At 40.6% G+C, this 16,765-nt stretch overlaps 3 protein-coding genes across 7 annotated transcripts; 1 reads left to right on the top strand and 2 right to left on the bottom strand.

Annotated features, from left to right (window-relative positions):
• Positions 1–959: 959 nt before the first annotated feature.
• LOC118430354 (beta-1,3-galactosyltransferase 1-like) lies at positions 960–5,031 on the bottom strand. 3 transcript variants are annotated; one of them, XM_035841193.1, is made up of 3 exons: positions 4,875–5,031; positions 1,902–3,095; positions 960–1,310 (listed from the first exon to the last, which is right to left on the bottom strand). In XM_035841193.1, the coding sequence occupies exons 2-3, from the start codon at positions 2,786–2,788 to the stop codon at positions 1,082–1,084; spliced, it is 1,116 nt and encodes a 371-aa protein (XP_035697086.1). In that variant the 5' UTR covers positions 2,789–3,095; positions 4,875–5,031; the 3' UTR covers positions 960–1,081. The 3 variants fall into 3 exon arrangements, with proteins under 3 accessions (XP_035697086.1, XP_035697087.1, XP_035697088.1); XM_035841194.1 differs by having other exon boundaries at positions 4,737–4,913; XM_035841195.1 differs by lacking the exon at positions 4,875–5,031 and adding an exon at positions 3,504–3,648.
• Positions 5,032–6,246: 1,215 nt separating this feature from the next.
• LOC118430381 (protein RER1-like) lies at positions 6,247–13,008 on the top strand. Of its 3 annotated transcripts, none has more exons than XM_035841235.1 (8): positions 6,247–6,433; positions 7,168–7,253; positions 8,343–8,447; positions 9,399–9,495; positions 9,979–10,057; positions 10,452–10,587; positions 10,996–11,085; positions 11,639–13,008. In XM_035841235.1, exons 2-7 carry the CDS (start codon positions 7,176–7,178, stop codon positions 11,083–11,085), a joined length of 585 nt encoding a protein of 194 aa, XP_035697128.1. In that variant the 5' UTR covers positions 6,247–6,433; positions 7,168–7,175; the 3' UTR covers positions 11,639–13,008. The 3 variants fall into 3 exon arrangements, with proteins under 3 accessions (XP_035697128.1, XP_035697125.1, XP_035697126.1); XM_035841232.1 differs by having other exon boundaries at positions 10,996–11,070; positions 11,639–12,998; XM_035841233.1 differs by having other exon boundaries at positions 10,996–11,080; positions 11,639–12,998.
• A 286-nt stretch (positions 13,009–13,294) lies between these two features.
• Positions 13,295–14,913, bottom strand: LOC118430144 (39S ribosomal protein L42, mitochondrial-like). Its single transcript, XM_035840854.1, has 2 exons — positions 14,635–14,913; positions 13,295–14,031 (listed from the first exon to the last, which is right to left on the bottom strand). Exons 1-2 carry the CDS (start codon positions 14,911–14,913, stop codon positions 13,825–13,827), a joined length of 486 nt encoding a protein of 161 aa, XP_035696747.1. The 3' UTR covers positions 13,295–13,824.
• Positions 14,914–16,765: the final 1,852 nt, after the last annotated feature.

Raw genomic sequence — 16,765 nt, 5'->3', positions numbered from 1 at the left:
TATGGCGTACTGCAGGAGGACTTATCGAAGATAAGAGTACACCAAGAAAATCACGTACTGTTTTGTGGCGCAAGCTGTCGCTGTCCATTAAGAAATGAGTATATGAAGCAATTTAAGTCTGTTGATGCCAAACAGTTTCATGAGGACATTGAGTTCGTATCCGCGTTAGAAACCGTCGCAAAGACTCTCGACAGCAAAGTTGGTAACATTCGATATAAGATTATAGACGCTTTATTTGGTCACGTGTGTAATAGGCTGGAACTTCCGTGTACTACGCATGCACGATCATGCTTGCAGAGAGAGCATGCGCGGAATATACTCAAATTTGTCAACCAAAATGAGGAGCAAAGACGGGAGCCATTCAATAATTATTCGCGTCTTGCGATTCAACCTCTTCTCAGCACTATAGCAAGACGAATGGTAAGAATTGTGGAGGAACAGACGAACGTTGCCAAGTTTGTCGTGTATTCCGGGCACGACATGACCATGACACCATTGCTGAGCGTACTAGGACTGACGCATGCGCGGTGGGTGCCCTATGCGTCACACGTTGTCATGGAGATGTGGGAACGAGATCATCACGAAGAGCAGACGTCGTTTGAGAAAAACTCTACCTTCACGAAACCGCGAAAACTCGAATTAAAACAAGCAGCGACGTCACTTGAGAGGACTTTTGTTCGATTCGTTCACATGGGAAGAGACGTAACGGACAAGTTGGAATTTTGCAAGGACAAACTCCATGCAGAGTTATGTCCACTAGAAGCATTTTTGGAATTCGTCGAACACGGTGTATTTGAGAAATTTGGCAAGGACAGCTACGGAGAGGCCTGTAGAACATAGGACTGTCTAAAGTGTAAAGGGGGAGGGCAGACCCCGATTGAATTTGACCAAACCCATCTAATCTGCATTGCTATTTATGTGATACAGTATTGCTAGTGAGCACACACGCAAGTACATGGTTGAGAAGTGTGAACTTTATTTCTTAGGACCTATATGACCACAAACATGGACATGTCTTAAAACGCATGTGTACTTAACATGCAACTTCTATTTCGTTTCATAGTTTCTATTTATAAGCTCGTTATTCTTCCATGGCACCACAGCCTATGAACAAACAGGGTAGTATCATGGAAAGCCTGTTGACAGCCTTTGCGTAGATGGTTGAGAAGTGGCCCCGTACCCAGCCACACTCCGGACTCCTCTGGAGAGCGTCCCACATGGTGAGCAGTTCTGTGGGGCTGTAGTGGTGAGAAGTCACGATCTGACGATGGGTGCACACGGTGAAGCCGAACCGGTGGAATGTAAAACCACTGGAAGGGAGATGATCATACACAAAATTTTCAGTAAAAAAAAGAGAGAAATAATCAAATACTTGACTGTTGTCGTTAAGGTCACGTTTATCCTAATAAAAGCCTATAGCAAATTCTTGCTCGTAAGCTAATTGGAAGTTGACATGTATAAAGTGGGTGAAAATTCACGAAGTGCGATAAATGAAGATCAATGAATAATGGATCCCTTTTCATTTTTCCCACCATGACACTTTTGTACATGCAATTTGTATACATGTAATACTAACCGTCCGACAGAATAGCGTTAATACACATGCATGGTTTATTTAATTACTAACATGAAAAGTTGTCTCTCAGTCCACTAAGTGAATGGATAGATGTCTGCACGTTAGACTGTTACGTCAAATATGTTCTATATCTCAAGCTACACTTCTCGTGGGTCGATGTCCATTGTTTTCTTTTCAAAACTAGACCGAAAATGCATAGTTTTTCCGACTGGAGTTTGATTTTGTACAGCTTTTTTCTCCTTGATGATTTTAGACTAGATTAGGCAGTTTATGTGCTAAAGCGAAAGTCGATCAGTTAGACGTTTCTGACGTCCAACCCCCATACCTGTGGCTCCGTGGTGCAATGCCCGCCCTTTCTGCGCAGATTCCCATGTATACATCCTCCATGGGCATGGATGACGTCATCAACGCCGTGACGTAAAGTCTTCTTACTGCACCCATCGACATGACGTAACCTGTTCCGCTGAGATAGTCCGGGTATACGTCATCGCTAAAATCCTCCTTCGAGACGTAATACCTGTCATTACGTGGCCTTCTGACAGGGCGGACACCCGTTTGGATAGCCCCCATAAACAGATCCGTTCTGACTTCCAGTTCTAAAGACTGAAGATGGGACACCAGTGTCTTAATGTTCACAAACATGTCATCATCGGTTTTCATAACGTATTTAGCACCGCTGCAAAACGTAACAGCCCATCTGAGAATCATGACTGTCTTTGTGGTCATGTTCCTGTAGGAGTCCCGAAAATCCCCCTGTATGATGTCCCCGCGTGTCTGGACCTCTCTCTGCACGGAGGTCTCCAAGTGGGCATTGTCGCTGTGTACCAGAGCAAAGAGTATCCTAACGTTGCCATGCGGGAACATGGTCTCATTCCCCCAGGTTTTACGAATGGCGTTCCGTCGTTTAACATGGGCAGGCGCGCTTGTCACAACAACGACAAGGAAGACATCCTTCCCTTTGCACTTGTCTTCTAAACTGGAGACGAATCTGTACATGTGGCGGTGTGCAAGTGACGACAGATCTGTCCTCCGGATGAACAGATCGTCAATTTTGCTGGGAACTGTGGCTGCTCCGTAGTGCCCATATTTTACAACATGGTTGAAATCTGTCCAAAACACACACATGTTGACTATCAAAAGGAACATAGTGGCAGCAAGAACATTCACAAAAGTCTTTGATCTTTGAACAGGAAACTTATACCAGCCAGCCATTTTGCTCACCGTCCTGACAGCACTATACAGATGTAAAATTAAATGTCTCCGGGACGTTAACGTACAAGCTGTGACATGCAAGCTGTATCATTTGATCTACTGTAAGTGAAACTCGGACACCATTCTGATCTGATGCGTTGGTCATTAATGAGTTTAAGTATCGCGTGGTTCGTATATGTTGCAGCTGGGTAGGGAGAGATTCCAACAGTAAACGTATAAGCTGTGATGTCAAGCTGTGTCATTTGATCAGCTGTAAGTGAAACTTGGGCAACTGTCCTTCTGATCTGATGCCGTCACGTTGTCTTAACTGTGGGAACAAAAAGGAGAGGTTGATGAGTTTTGTATCGCAAGGTTCGTTTATCTTGCAGCTGGGTAAGATGGGAATATTCAACAGGCCTTCCTACAGGTATATGGATAATAAAATTCGGCAAAAAGTGGAATACGGGTAATCTCCAAGCAGATTCCTCTGGTGGCATAAAACAGTAACATAAGCTGGGAAAGGACTTCAGCCGGCAGAGGGGCACCGCGGAGGCCAATTTTCCCCTTTTCCGGCTGAAGTCCTTCCCCGCTTATGTTACTGTTTTAAGCCACCGGAGGATCTGCTTGGAGATTAGAATATGGGGTCATGAAAGTCAGTACGCGGGGGGCGGGGGTGGGGTGGTGGGTAACCGTTGCCCCTGCTGGTGAATAAAACCACCATGGTGGCTATACTCACCCGGCAAATAATCTCCGTATAGACAGCATAGTACGTTTGTCTGTCAGATGGAATTTAGAATACACGGTTTGTCAAATTTGTCGACTGTAATTGTCAGTCACAGTTGACTGATGGATGGACATGGGCGGGCTTACTCATGAAATATGCAGTGACAGGTGTAGTGATAGGAGACAAAAATAGCGTAAATATTCATTCATATTTTAAAGAGTTTCTCTACCTTTTAGCAGGTGTACAGCTTTGAAACCAGTTGATGAATTCAAGCTGCTGCTGGTATGTTGGGTTTATCCTTACCAGAGACGCTATAGGTTTGATGAAAAAATATTGGATTGGAATTAATCATATGCCTGAGGTGTTCAATTTCCAGCCGATGTAAGATGACGACCCTCGAGAGACTGTAGGTTGGACACAGTCGTTCTATTACCAGCTAACACCTGGCATATCCGTCTATCCGGCCAATTTTAACTATTTTTCTAATCTTTAAGCAGATCCACGGTGGCGTAATATATAGTATCAAACCCCGGTACCCATTTGACTCCCTTTGGCTGGCTATACTCCTTAGCCAGTTTTGATACTATCTTATGGCAACGTAGGATCTGCTTGGAGATTACTATTTTCCACCAAATGATGGAGTCTGGTAGAGACGGAGGTTATTTTTTTCGGACTTGAACAAGGGGGCAAGAATTAACAGCAACACCGGGGATCCTTTGGCTTTGTTCACGGTGCATACGCCAGATGCAAGTATCACCTACTGGTGTCCGAAAGGGCATCGTCAGCAACAAAGTACAGCCCGACCGACCTTTCCTGTGGCTTTTAAGATGTGCCCACCCGACGTAGCCGAACTTTTTTCATGAACGATTGTACAATGTACCTATCACTAAGGAGATTATCACGGGATCCCATAGACTAGAGCCCTGATCGGAGCAGCAGTTGTTTCTCAGCTATCATCTGATCAATGCTTAAGTATCGCAATCGATCTCCCCCCGCGTACACCCCATGTGGACCACTAAATTATTCATATTGGCAACTAAAAGGCGAGCAGAGGACCACGGAATACAATGGCACACACACATATACATACACACACACACACACAGACAGACACACACACACACGTAAACAGACACACACTCAATGCAATGGAGCAAAATACATACTCAAAAATGAGTACAGTAGTTCGATCACATTGGTACCATATGACCCCATATAGCTGAAACAATACCAGGGAATACAGACCGGTGCCGTCCTTGTCTGTCGGAAGCTTTGTGATGCATGTGCATATCCGAAGCCGATTCCTGCCCGACGAATTTTCTTTCTTGTTTTTCGTGATAAAAAATATCCTAAAACACATAATAAGAGATCAAAGAGACCTACCAAAATGTCCAGCCGTCTATGCCTTATCACTGTAACCAATCGCTTGACCCTATTTCGGAGGTCACGCGAAAGCGCTTCCCAGTTTGAACACACCTGGCTGATGTGTGATGCACCTGCGTCTAGCTTGATTGAGCAACACCTGCTGTCACTACAAGATATTGATGCTGACAGATCACTTCTTGTCATTGCTATGTAAAAAAAATGGCATTTTTTAATAAATCAGCTTTATTTTCAGTGAAACTATCCTCTTTTAACCAATGGCGACTTATTATTTTCGGTCCCATTGGTAATGTATTGCAGGGCAGGTAACGTTACCGGTAACGTTTGTTACAACGGTGTTTTCTTCGAAATGACTTACCTTATTGACTACATCATTTGGCTACAAATGGCAGTCAACAACCCTGTCTTGTTTCTTTAGAAAGCCAGAAAAACTGTACAGCGTCACTTTCTATAGCTAGTCTTATACGTGGATAATATAACCGTGGCGACCATCGTACTCGTGGTGGTATTAAAAACATTTGTTACCGAATTTAGCGACAGGCATAAACCACCTCACACAGCCTTAAAGATCAGTGACAGCAGCGATCTGACGCGATCGGGCAAAGGGCCTGTGTCGCTGGTTTCCCTGCCGTTGAACAATCATTCTGTGAACTGAATTGTTACATTTGGGGCTACTATTTGAATTCTTCGTGTCTTCTCAGGCGACAGCAAACTTTTATGGGGTGAAATCCAACCCGTGGCTATGATAATCTTCCAAGCATATCATGTCGCAAAGGCAGGCGACAGCATTTTTTACATTTAAATGAGAACGAGCCAGATACACGACACTGCATGTCTTTTTTTTAATTCTTACGGTAGCCAGCGTGTACCAGACCAAGCCCAAATTGTCCCGAAGTTTCTGAAGTTGGAATTTTGAGTTTCATTAGAGTCTATCTACCAGTGTTTATTTAATAATGTTATTGTTTGTTTGTTTGCTTGTTTTACAGCAAAAAAAATACATTTGGCTTCCGAGGCCGAAGTCAACCATTTGACTGAGGATTACGCCCTTTTTCTAGTGATAAGACGTCCGACAAAGAGTTCGGTAATTAATTTGCACAAAAATAGATACACAATTTCTTATGTTTAAATTGCAACATAACGGCCCGCCTCAGCGAACATTGACATGCGGAGAAGATGATGATGATAACTTTTTATCCTCAAGGGGTTACAACTCCAAAAAGAACTAGAAAGGTAACAATTACAAGAAGTTACATAATGTTCACCTTCACCTAGCCCAACAAACGCGAGGAAACGGAATGAAGATAGCATTCTCCAAGAAATCCCGGCCACTACTATCCGCGGCACTGAGGAGAGGGAGCGGTTAAAATCCAGCCACTACCATCCCGACCCAACCTCTGCTTGGAGAAGCAAGCTAATAATGAAAGGGAACCCCCGTTCATCATGTCCTAATGGCATCGTCTGTTGACCCGGAAGTATTCTCACCGAGGTTGGTCAGGTGATATCGGCCGGATCATCAGTCATACTTCCAACGTGGCCAAGTCGAGACGTTTTCACCAAAGGTAGCCTGAAATTTCCGATTTGTGTACAGTATTGTGTATATAATTGTGATTATGTTTACTCTGAATGCGTGAAGTACGTTTTTGGACGGGTACGTTGAGTTCAGAGTGTGTTTTTCTTCCATAACAACTGCTTGTTCAAACACACCCTTCCCTGCTGGCTGGCTTTCGGATATTCCTTTCGGAACGATGACGTATCATTATATTATTTTAACTCGTATCAACATCAGAATATATTATGGGATCTTGCAACCTTAACTTAGTACTTAAAAATCGTCTTTCATCGTGATATGGAGTCTTTGGTGGTCGTTTTATATTTGTAACCTTAAATTCTGGACATATGGACAATATTGCACGATCCTATTCTAAATTGATGAGGGAGGGAATCATAATTTTGTGTATCTACAATTTTGTACCTTTGGTTTTCCGTACACAGTAAAGTTAACCACAATATAGCGAAGATCATCACCAAAATGTTGTTATCTCAGTATGTAGATATAAGCTTGGTAAAACAAATCTGTTTAGTATAGATAATTATGGAAACCGTCACCGAGGAACATGATGTTATGATTTTCCATCACTGTTTCACAAGGCATCATTCAAATGGCAGAGTACATTTCATTGACCTTCCATGCCTATTTTGGTAAATTTGATTTTGATAAAGGTTCAGATGGTTTATATTAGATCTAAACAAAGAAGGATTTTAAGACTTTCCTGTCTCTTTTATCATTGTACAGACCACAAGATGGGAGACATGACAACTGCCGACTCACTGAAGCCTCAGCCTAACATCATCTCCAGGGCCTCCACACGGCTGGGACAGGTCTGTCAAGATTCTCAGTCAGGGTTGTATATCGTAACATATATTGTAACATATATCATATGTAACATATATTCTCCACAGGGCAATTGAGTTTAGGGGCTCCTGCGCCATGATTTGTATCCAAAATGCTGTTATTTGTGTCCCTACGCTGTGTTTCAACCAGCATTTCTTCTTGTTTAATTAGATTTGGTCCTCTTTTTTGGACTAAAGAGTAGTAAGATATCCCCTACTTTGTGCCAAAATTCCTGGTGAGAACCCTGATATATGTAGATTATGTTGGTTGTCTCATATCCTCTTTGTAGTTCATAGTTGGTCATACAAAAGTAGCTGTACTTCTATTTTGTCAATAAAGCCTCTTTCCTGTATACACTGAGGAGACTGCTAGAAATAGTAAATGCCCAATTCATTTACTACCAATCTAGAACAACATCACCTGGAAAAGTTGCCCTACCAGGCATTGACATGGGGTCAGTGACCTACAGCACAAATGCTCAAGCACCAGGCTATTCTGCTACATTTTCTTTTTTGACCAAAGCGAAAGTTGGAATTTTGAGTTTCATTTTCTAACGTTACCTGTGACGAATTTAGACTTTTTCAGCGAGAAACATAATCTAAGCCTTCCGAAGCCAAAATCAAACACTTGAATTTTGACCGAGGATTATGCCTTTATTCTAGTAATAGGACGTCCAACAGGGAGTCCGGTAATTAATTCGGACAAAATAATACAAAATTTCTTACATTTGAATTGCACCATAACGTATACTATAGTTCCATATCACAAAACCACACATCATCTTAAGCTAAGTTAAGGTAGGGGAGGGTTTGATGGTTTGATCCAAGGACCATCTTGCCAATGTGACCACTTCTTGGTGGTTCTGTAGAATATTTCGATAATTTTTCCCATTTACAAAAGCATAACAACTCTTGTCTTTGGTGACCACCTGTCCAGATGTTATTGGACTCCATGGAGGTCTGCTGCAGTTTTATGTGTATCCCAAAATATGCCTACATGACTGTGCTTTGGATCTTAAGCTCAAGAAAGGAGCCATTCCTTCACTTGTCTTAAAACATGACTGTTGTTCACCACAGATCTACCAGTCAGTGCTGGATAAGTCCACTCCGCACACAGCTGCCCGATGGATCTTCACACTCGTTGTCTTCGTCTCATATGCCATCAGAGTCTACCTTCTAAAGGTACATGTTGTGGGGTTGTATCAGTATACTGTAGTTACATTTAAGTTCGCGGGGATTTATTTTCGAGGTAGCCGGAATATGGAATGTCCAGGGGGGTTGTGAGTTTGCGGTAGCGCCATCCTGCGAACTGAAATGCATCTACAGTACCGTAATTGTCATATATTGTAGTTCTACAAACCGCCAGTCGGAGACCACTTACTGGTTACTCAGCAAGGGAGCTACAAATGGACAGAACTGTCTGCTTTTGACTTTGACAGGCTGGCATGATCAACTGTCACTGATCTAACCAATTCTACCCTGTAAATATGTAGTACAGTTCTACTTTCCTACCATGGTGCTATACAGGAGTTTGGATGGAGAAATGAATGAATGCGACCTCAAAAAAATTGGGTCTTGTAAGTTATCATATGTCTAGACTACTCTATAGCAAGCTTAAGTACCTCAAACATTTCATTATATTGAGACAATGTATAGTACGTTCAAAGCAAAAAGGGAGTGCTGTAGGCAGCGCGAGCAGAAGATAGAAGGAAAAACGTTGCAAAAAATGCAAACATGAAACCACCGTGAATATTTCTGCATTTACAATGTTGTATTCCACAATGTACTAGCACTTTTGGTATCTGGTTTACCTTGAAAAGTTGTAACAAAATGTTCATATGACTCTTCACATATTAGTATCTTAGAATAGGTATCATCTGTTGTTATCACTGTACTAACCATCATTACTGATTACTGTTTACTCCATACATCTACTTGTGATTAACTGTGGGCACATATTTACAAAAAAAATGATAATGTCATAGTTGTTAAATGTGGGACTTTTTCTAAGAATCTAGGGATTAATGGTAGTGTCTTTTCTGCAGAAACTATTGTACTGCAAATGTTTGTATACAGTGTTTGTTCCTTTTGTGACATACTGACTAATCCTGAGTATATGTATCATGTCTGCAGGGTTGGTACATTGTGACATATGCCCTGGGGATCTACTATCTCAACCTGTTCATCGCCTTCCTGTCACCCAAGGTGGACCCTTCCATGGAAGACAATGGTCAGGGGACATTCTTTCATCATTAAACCTTTATTGGTCTTTAGATTACAGTTGACCGTTTTGATAGAGCTGTAACAGTATTGTAGTAAGGTCTTAGTTGATGCAAATCAGTACGAGATTTGAGTTCCCAACTTGGCTTTTATGCTATTATTATGCATGGTTCTACTTGTTGTTGTCTGAAATTCAGACAAATGCTTAGGATGATTGGCATATACAAGTAATGTCATGCTTTTAGCCTCTCATATGTTTAAGCAAAATATCAGTCTGTCTAGAAATCAAGTCACTGCCAGGCAAGGGTGCTGAATATGCTTGTAACACTGATAACCAACATGTTTCTCTAAGTCCTCAGATACAGAATGATTTGCAACTATTTTTGTGAAGTAACCTCTGGCTACAATCTGTTCTAATCTATGTAATGTACATGTACTTGTACAGTGCCTTAAGTTAATCTGACCCAACTGACCGACATCTGTGTTTTTACAGAGGATGGACCGTCACTTCCTACCCGGTCCAGCGAGGAGTTTAGACCCTTCATCAGAAGGTTACCCGAGTTCAAGTTCTGGTAAGTTCAGAATTTTTTGCATGGAATATGGAAAGTTTTCGATAGTGAAACTTTTTATGTGACAGCAGGTTTGAAAACTTGAATGTGGATGTCAAAACTAGAGTTTACAATCCTGTGCTTTGAAGAGGAGGCATAGTGAAGCTGCATTGCTCTACTATTAGTACTAACAAAAACGTAGTGCTTTGAACGCAGTCTGACCACTTTACCACTTCTATTGTGAGGCATATATTGTAGGGCTATCAGTATCACTGTAGGTATATAGCACCCACATCTTCTTATATATGGTAAGTTGTTTTTCCTTCTGTGACATTTGTCAAAACAAGAATCCAAACAGAGCTTTCCAAATCCCCTTTACCAACATGTTATGTATTGATGTCACATTGTGTTTTTCCAGGTATTCAGGTACAAAAGCTATCGTCATCGCCATGACCTGCACGTTCTTCGAGGCGTTCAATGTGCCGGTGTTCTGGCCAATCCTGGTGATGTACTTCATCATCCTCTTCTGCATCACCATGAAGAGACAAATCAAGGTGAGGGGCCCATCTCAAAACTCCATCAGTACTTCTGAACAAAATTAGATCTGTCTACAATGACCTTTCAACATGAATGTCGGCTCAAGTTTAGAAACAAGATGAAAAAGAGACTAACAAATTTACACTAAATTATTCTTCATCACCAGTGTGTTGACATTCTGTTTGACATACATCCATAAAGTGTGTGTTGCACTGATTGAAAGGCTAACATTTTATCTACAACATGCATGACATGACTATTCTCTGGGAAATCACTCTTCATACAAGCATAAATAACAAAATCTTCTTATCTTGGCCCAAAGCATAATTCTTGCTAAAAATTTGATCCTATTATTTATCAACAACTTTGAAACATGCTCATACGGGTAGAATTGAACCTAAAAAATGTTGCCACTTTTGTTTCAGCACATGATCAAGTACAGGTACCTCCCCTTCACCCATGGCAAGACCAAGTACAAGGGAAAGGACGACTCTGGAAAGGTCTTCTCTAGTTAGGTATACTTAAGAGAGTATTTTTGTTTTTGTCGTAGCAATCTCTGGGTACTAATCATTAAGTACTTTATCTGACTCTGAGAATGTTTGTTACATGAAATCTGAGTCTTCACCTGCATGGCATACAGATATCATTACTAACCTGTATTATCATGTCATGGACAGAAGATATGCTTATTGAATTATCAAATCAGTATTTGATGTGAAGAAAAAGTAAAACAACAAAAATAGTACATTGAAGTGTTCATCTGAAATTGTAAAAATTTGAGGATCACGATAGAAACTGTTAAGATAAGTTCAGCTTAGAAGTTATCTGTCAAAACATAAAATATATTGATGTCAATATACATATATTATTTTGTAATTGACTCCATATTGATTTGTCATCTTTTGAAAGTTGACAACATAACATGTACTGTATGATGTACATGTATCAGACAAAAAAAATCAAATAACATCTATTCTGCTTCTGCTCACATATTATGTTTGCCATTTGGATCTGTGAAAAGTGTGTTTCAAAAACAGACGAGCTGATTTCTGTCTTTTATATTTTCAGGTAACTGATGTCACGGGGGAAGTACAAAGGATTTGAAGAGGAAACAGCTTATGTATAACCTGTAGAAAGCTGACTTGGCATAGTATATCTTTTTTGTGAACATTTAAAACATTTCTATGTTGTCAACCAAACAAAACATTATAATGAGCTGCAGGTAGAAATGACACAAAAGTGTTGATAATATTGAATTGAAATGTAAGTATGAAAATCTGCTTAAATCAGCTCTTTTGAACAAGGCCTCTTTTGAGTGTTGCTTTTTATGTAAATGGTTTTGATTGTCACTGAATAATGGTTGTCCAAAAGGTTTTCTTCCCTACTATAGCACACACACATACACACACACATAATTTTGTATTCACTCTAGACCATAAATTGTTTGAGGACTAAGATTTACACAGTTTCAAGTTTTACTCAGAAATAACTGAATTGTGTTTCTGATGAGAAATTTGCATGTATGCCTGTATGCCCGTTGTTACAGACTAATTCTGTACATGTGTGAATGTATTATAGGTCACATTGTGCAGTCTTCTCATTGAAATGTTGTAAATAGTTTGGGTGTTGGTCATTTATATAATACATGTGTATAAATATAAATCAGAGATTTGACTTGTAGTTGACAAAGTGCAAGTTTACAGACCAGATGTTGATTCAGAGGTTAAATCTGACATTGATGGTTTAAATTTTGATGTCATTGCTAGTTTCTTTCTTTGGTTCATGGACCTTCCTCATTTCAAAAGGCAGAGGGCAGCTATCCAAACAAAATGAAGTATAACATCTACAGGTTTGGAATAACTTATGGCCATCCTTTGGGAAAATTTTAGTTTGAAGTTTTTAAAACATTTATCTGGAAAAAGAGAACTTTAGGGTGTCTGGTAAATGTCCAGGTAAATTATCGAACGATAAAGAGCTTGCTATCTGTTTTTTCTCTCAAATATGTTATATAGAAAAGTAGCAGCATTCCTTATAGCGTTACTACACCTACATGTCTACCATTGCCATATATTCACTCTATGGTAACATTTTTTCAATAGCCCCAGGATCCCCCAAAATGTACTGTTTTTCATGGAATGCATTCTAAAACATGTTTTCTACCAGTTGTTCTAAAATTCATATTTTAACCCTATTACTCGGGCATAGCAAACAGAAATGTGATACTATCAATTCTTCATCCATGAACCAAGGAATGAATTGGTGTTCATAAATGTGTTGATATTTCAATGAAAGCTGCTGAAGTATATTTGGAAAAACACAGTTGTAATTGTAAAGCAGCAGTCTAAGTGAAAAGTGCAAGAGAATGAAGAATCTTAGGTGTATTTATGATGTTTGAAATGCAGTAACATTAAAACAATACAGAGTGTGTAAACTGCACAGAAAATGTCTTGTGTCTGAATGTTTATGTTGCAAGCTCAAGCAAGATGATAATTTACAAGAAACAAAACTCTTGAGGATTAGGTTACTTCTGGGAAAGGAATATTACAGACTACCAGCAGGCAGATCTACATGGAGGGCTGATTTTCTGTTGCTTTATTTTTGCACTGTTTTCTGAGGCCGTATGTGTTCTAATATGTCCCAGCTTGATTGGAACGCCAGCTTGGTAGGTGAAATTGAAAAATGTAAGCAAAACAGGGATTGCCATATGGTACCAAATACCAATAGTTCAGTTAAGATGCATTTAATGGACACAACATTACATCCAGTATGGAGTAATTCATCTTATTTTGTCATAGATATTTTATTCCTTATTTTCTGCCATTGACTGGTTGATCCAGGTACCATATTTATTAAGGATAGCTTAATCAAAGAGGACTGAGAAGGGTGAGAACTGGAAAAGAGCTGTTGGCAATATAAACTCAGGTGCACTGGTAGAACTGACTGCTTGGTAGAAAACAGCAACTGCTAGTGTTATCTTCAACAGAACACAGATCAAACTTCGTCTACACAGCCTTTTAAACTAGGCTGATTGTGGGCATGGCATCTAATGAGCCAATAAGTGAATTGGCTTTACAGAAAGAAAGCATATACATGTAGGTGATTGGCTGAAATCTGGCCACGTCCACAAAAGTTGAAACGGTGACGGTAAAACCTCAACCCAGTTTAGCAGAGGCTCCCCAATGCATATTGTATGTTAGAGATTTGTCTACATAGTACATAGCCTTGGTAACTACTGTGTCCAACTTGGCTGTACATCACTGGTCCTTTGGGGGCTGCCATAGTTCTGTTTCCCTGTCTTTAGGTTCATTGGACTTCCGTAGACGCACTTTGCTGGAGCCCCACCACTTGTTCTCATGTATAAAGAACATCTGTTCAAGTTTCTTATTGTCAGGACCTGAAAGATGTTCCTTGGTCTGCTCCTTGAATGTCAACTTCAAGATGTCTTCTTGGCTGGCTCCAGCCTGTGAAAGAAAAACAAAAGTTACCTTCAATAGAAACACAAATGTTATGATATTTCCTTAGTTTTGAGGGCGGCAAGAACACATTTGTCAACATCACAAATAATGACAAACCATTTACGGATTGCATACACATGATACAAAGGTGACAAATTTCTACCAGGTTGTAAGATAAATAGACATAACTCTGCTACATTTTAGCTATAGGATGTAGATGGGAGTTTTGCATGCAACAATACATGCAAAATCAAGAAACTTGAACGGTAATGCTCCTTGGTAAAATACACCCAAAACTGCACAAGACGACCACTCAGGATCGACAAAAGCTTGTAACATCGGCCAGGTGTTTCCTATTCTTTTAAATGATTATAATAGCTGTATTACGTTGCAATAGCATGTCGCGTATGGATGAATGATCAATTTGGTATGTAAACGGGGGAGGGGGGCAGCGACATCTGGTGACACGGATAAACTATGTTGGATCAACCGATGTTAAGCATATATAGGTAGGACGGTGTGGTGAACTAGATTTCAGATATTTAAAGCAATATGCACTAATGTAATTTTTGAACCATCTCTGATGCGTAACGTCAAATACTAGTATACCTCCAAGCTCATATGGTCCAAGGGCGGAAGCGGCTTCGTGTGTTCGTACGGAAACGGTTTGGACGGGTGATAGCAAACGATCGTCCGCCCGTCGGACGTTACGGCCAGTTCTGGCTGACACAAGGTGCCGTCATCCTTCCTTGTGCTGCTGTACTTCCTTTGGACACATGCCAGAGGCTGGGATCTTCTGATGAAAATTTGCGATAGACTTCGCATGGGCGCCGCCATGTTGACCATCAAAGTAGTGATGGTCTCACACTGAGGTTTCTCCAATTGCATGCGTTATATAGCAGTAACGACAGGTGGCGTTCCCACACGCTTTTGCTCAGGAACGGTCTGGGCAAATCAACACAAGCACAAATGTATGAATCTTACCGCCCTCATACGAACACAGATTCCTCAACCTATGACCAGAACCAGGGCTGCTTCCATGCTGCCTACCTTCAAGTCTGGATTTGTACATGTGTAACGTTATTTTTATAATTAGTGAGCCACAGTTTGGCAATCCTCCTCTTCGATTAGAAACTTATTGGTTCAAATCTCGACAAAATTCAAGTCTTAGGGCTTCTGCCAAGCTGCATAATTCAAAGTCTGAATCTGCTACTAGTGCGTGATGATGTGAGTGCAGCAACCAAAGTCAGTGAATCACAAAGATAAAGGGTTCGAACATTCAATAATTCTGATATGGTCCTGGCTTTTGTTTGGTTTGATTGTTTTCGCTATTTGCCTCGTTTAGTAATTAACTTCTTGATTACTTCACTGATATAATTTGTAGGACCAAGGGCTTTATATGAATCTTATATAGCGTCATTGGTAGGACCACTACACTTTACAGATGTGGTAACTCATCACTGAAAGTGCAAAGCTTCATCACAACTGATGAAGTTCGGTCAACCGATGAAAATTACACTGTGGTAAAATTGCGGGACACAATTCACCAACTTCCGATGTACGTGCAATAGTGAGAGCAGTACAAAACAAACAAAAGAAAATAGTGTCCTTGGCTGGTGAGTAGTTTGTTATAAAGGCATCACCTCGGCCTCAGTCGTTCTGAAAATAACTTGGCGTGTTCGGTACTCGAGTAATCAACACGCGTACGAAGGCTTGACTCACCTTCAGCTACAACCATCGCCTTTTATTATAGCATTGAAGTGAAATGTCAAAGAGGGGATTCAATTCGCCTCTGATGTTTCAAGCATCAGGTGCAGTGGAGACTGTTGCCGACAATTATTGTATAGGGACTGAAATTGGAAAGATTTGAATATCAACGAGGCCGAGGACAAACAGCCCGCTCTGAAAAGTGATCGGTGGAGATTTACAAATGCAGCCATTGCCTTGTACGGCATTCATCTCAAGCCGGTAGTGTGGTTTTGACTATATCAAATTATCAAGTCACTTTGATACAGAAATCAAAGCTTCTTGGAATTAATGCACAACCCTTTCCCCGGATGATCCGGTGTTTGATACCTACGTCTGACACTAGCTCCCTCCTTGACGTGATCATGAGACACAGAATAGTTGTGAATGTGGATATATCTGAAAGAAATTGTTTGGTGAAGACATGTATTATACACAGAAATCACCATCGAGTCTTTTCTCAACAGCAATGACAGAATCTTTATTGAATGTTCTTTGTTGTAACATCATAATCAAACTTTAACATCACCGTGCTAATCACCTAACAAGGGCAAACAATACTTTGATCATTGGTCACCAGTCTGTCCTACGTAGGCCTGTAGGCTGGGATTCCTCGGCAATGTAAGCTCCTATCCCCGCCTGGCCAATAAAGCTCATGCGATGTTTTCTATCTGAATTGTATTCACAGAAATGAAATGAAATGAAACAGCCATCTTGCTGAAATGTTCTTTCAGGTTGGTTCAAATTTCACTGTGTGTGTTTTCAGACCTAGTGCCAAAGAGCTGGCCTGTATGGGCCCTGGGAACACGGTGCGATTCCATGTAGTTCTACGTTAGAGCAATTTTATCATTTGCAGTGACTCATTAAAGGGACATAATGTAGAAATATGGCGCCAAAATTTCAAATGTTCTGAACTTGAAAATCTCCATTCAGATTGACATTTGCAACTTATTTCTAACTTATCTGCGTCATTTTATCACTAGTGTGGTAGACT

The sequence above is a fragment of the Branchiostoma floridae genome, chromosome 14, assembly GCF_000003815.2.
Source record: "Branchiostoma floridae strain S238N-H82 chromosome 14, Bfl_VNyyK, whole genome shotgun sequence".
NCBI lineage: Eukaryota > Metazoa > Chordata > Leptocardii > Amphioxiformes > Branchiostomatidae > Branchiostoma > Branchiostoma floridae.
Note: the sequence above shows the minus strand (reverse complement) of the source record. Positions and strands in the feature narration are given on the sequence as shown.

Coding starts and splice junctions, on each gene's coding strand:
- LOC118430144 (XM_035840854.1), bottom strand. CDS start 14,913: ATGCAATTGGAGAAACCTCAGTGTGAGACCATCACTACTTTGATGGTC. Junction 14,032..14,634: donor TGGACCATATGAGCTTGGAG/GTATACTAGTAT, acceptor TTTCTTTCACAG/GCTGGAGCCAGCCAAGAAGA.
- LOC118430381 (XM_035841232.1), top strand. CDS start 7,176: ATGGGAGACATGACAACTGCCGACTCACTGAAGCCTCAGCCTAACATC. Junction 8,448..9,398: donor TCAGAGTCTACCTTCTAAAG/GTACATGTTGTG, acceptor TCATGTCTGCAG/GGTTGGTACATTGTGACATA. Junction 10,588..10,995: donor CCATGAAGAGACAAATCAAG/GTGAGGGGCCCA, acceptor CTTTTGTTTCAG/CACATGATCAAGTACAGGTA.
- LOC118430354 (XM_035841193.1), bottom strand. CDS start 2,788: ATGGCTGGCTGGTATAAGTTTCCTGTTCAAAGATCAAAGACTTTTGTG. Junction 1,311..1,901: donor ATTGCACCACGGAGCCACAG/GTATGGGGGTTG, acceptor TCTCCCTTCCAG/TGGTTTTACATTCCACCGGT.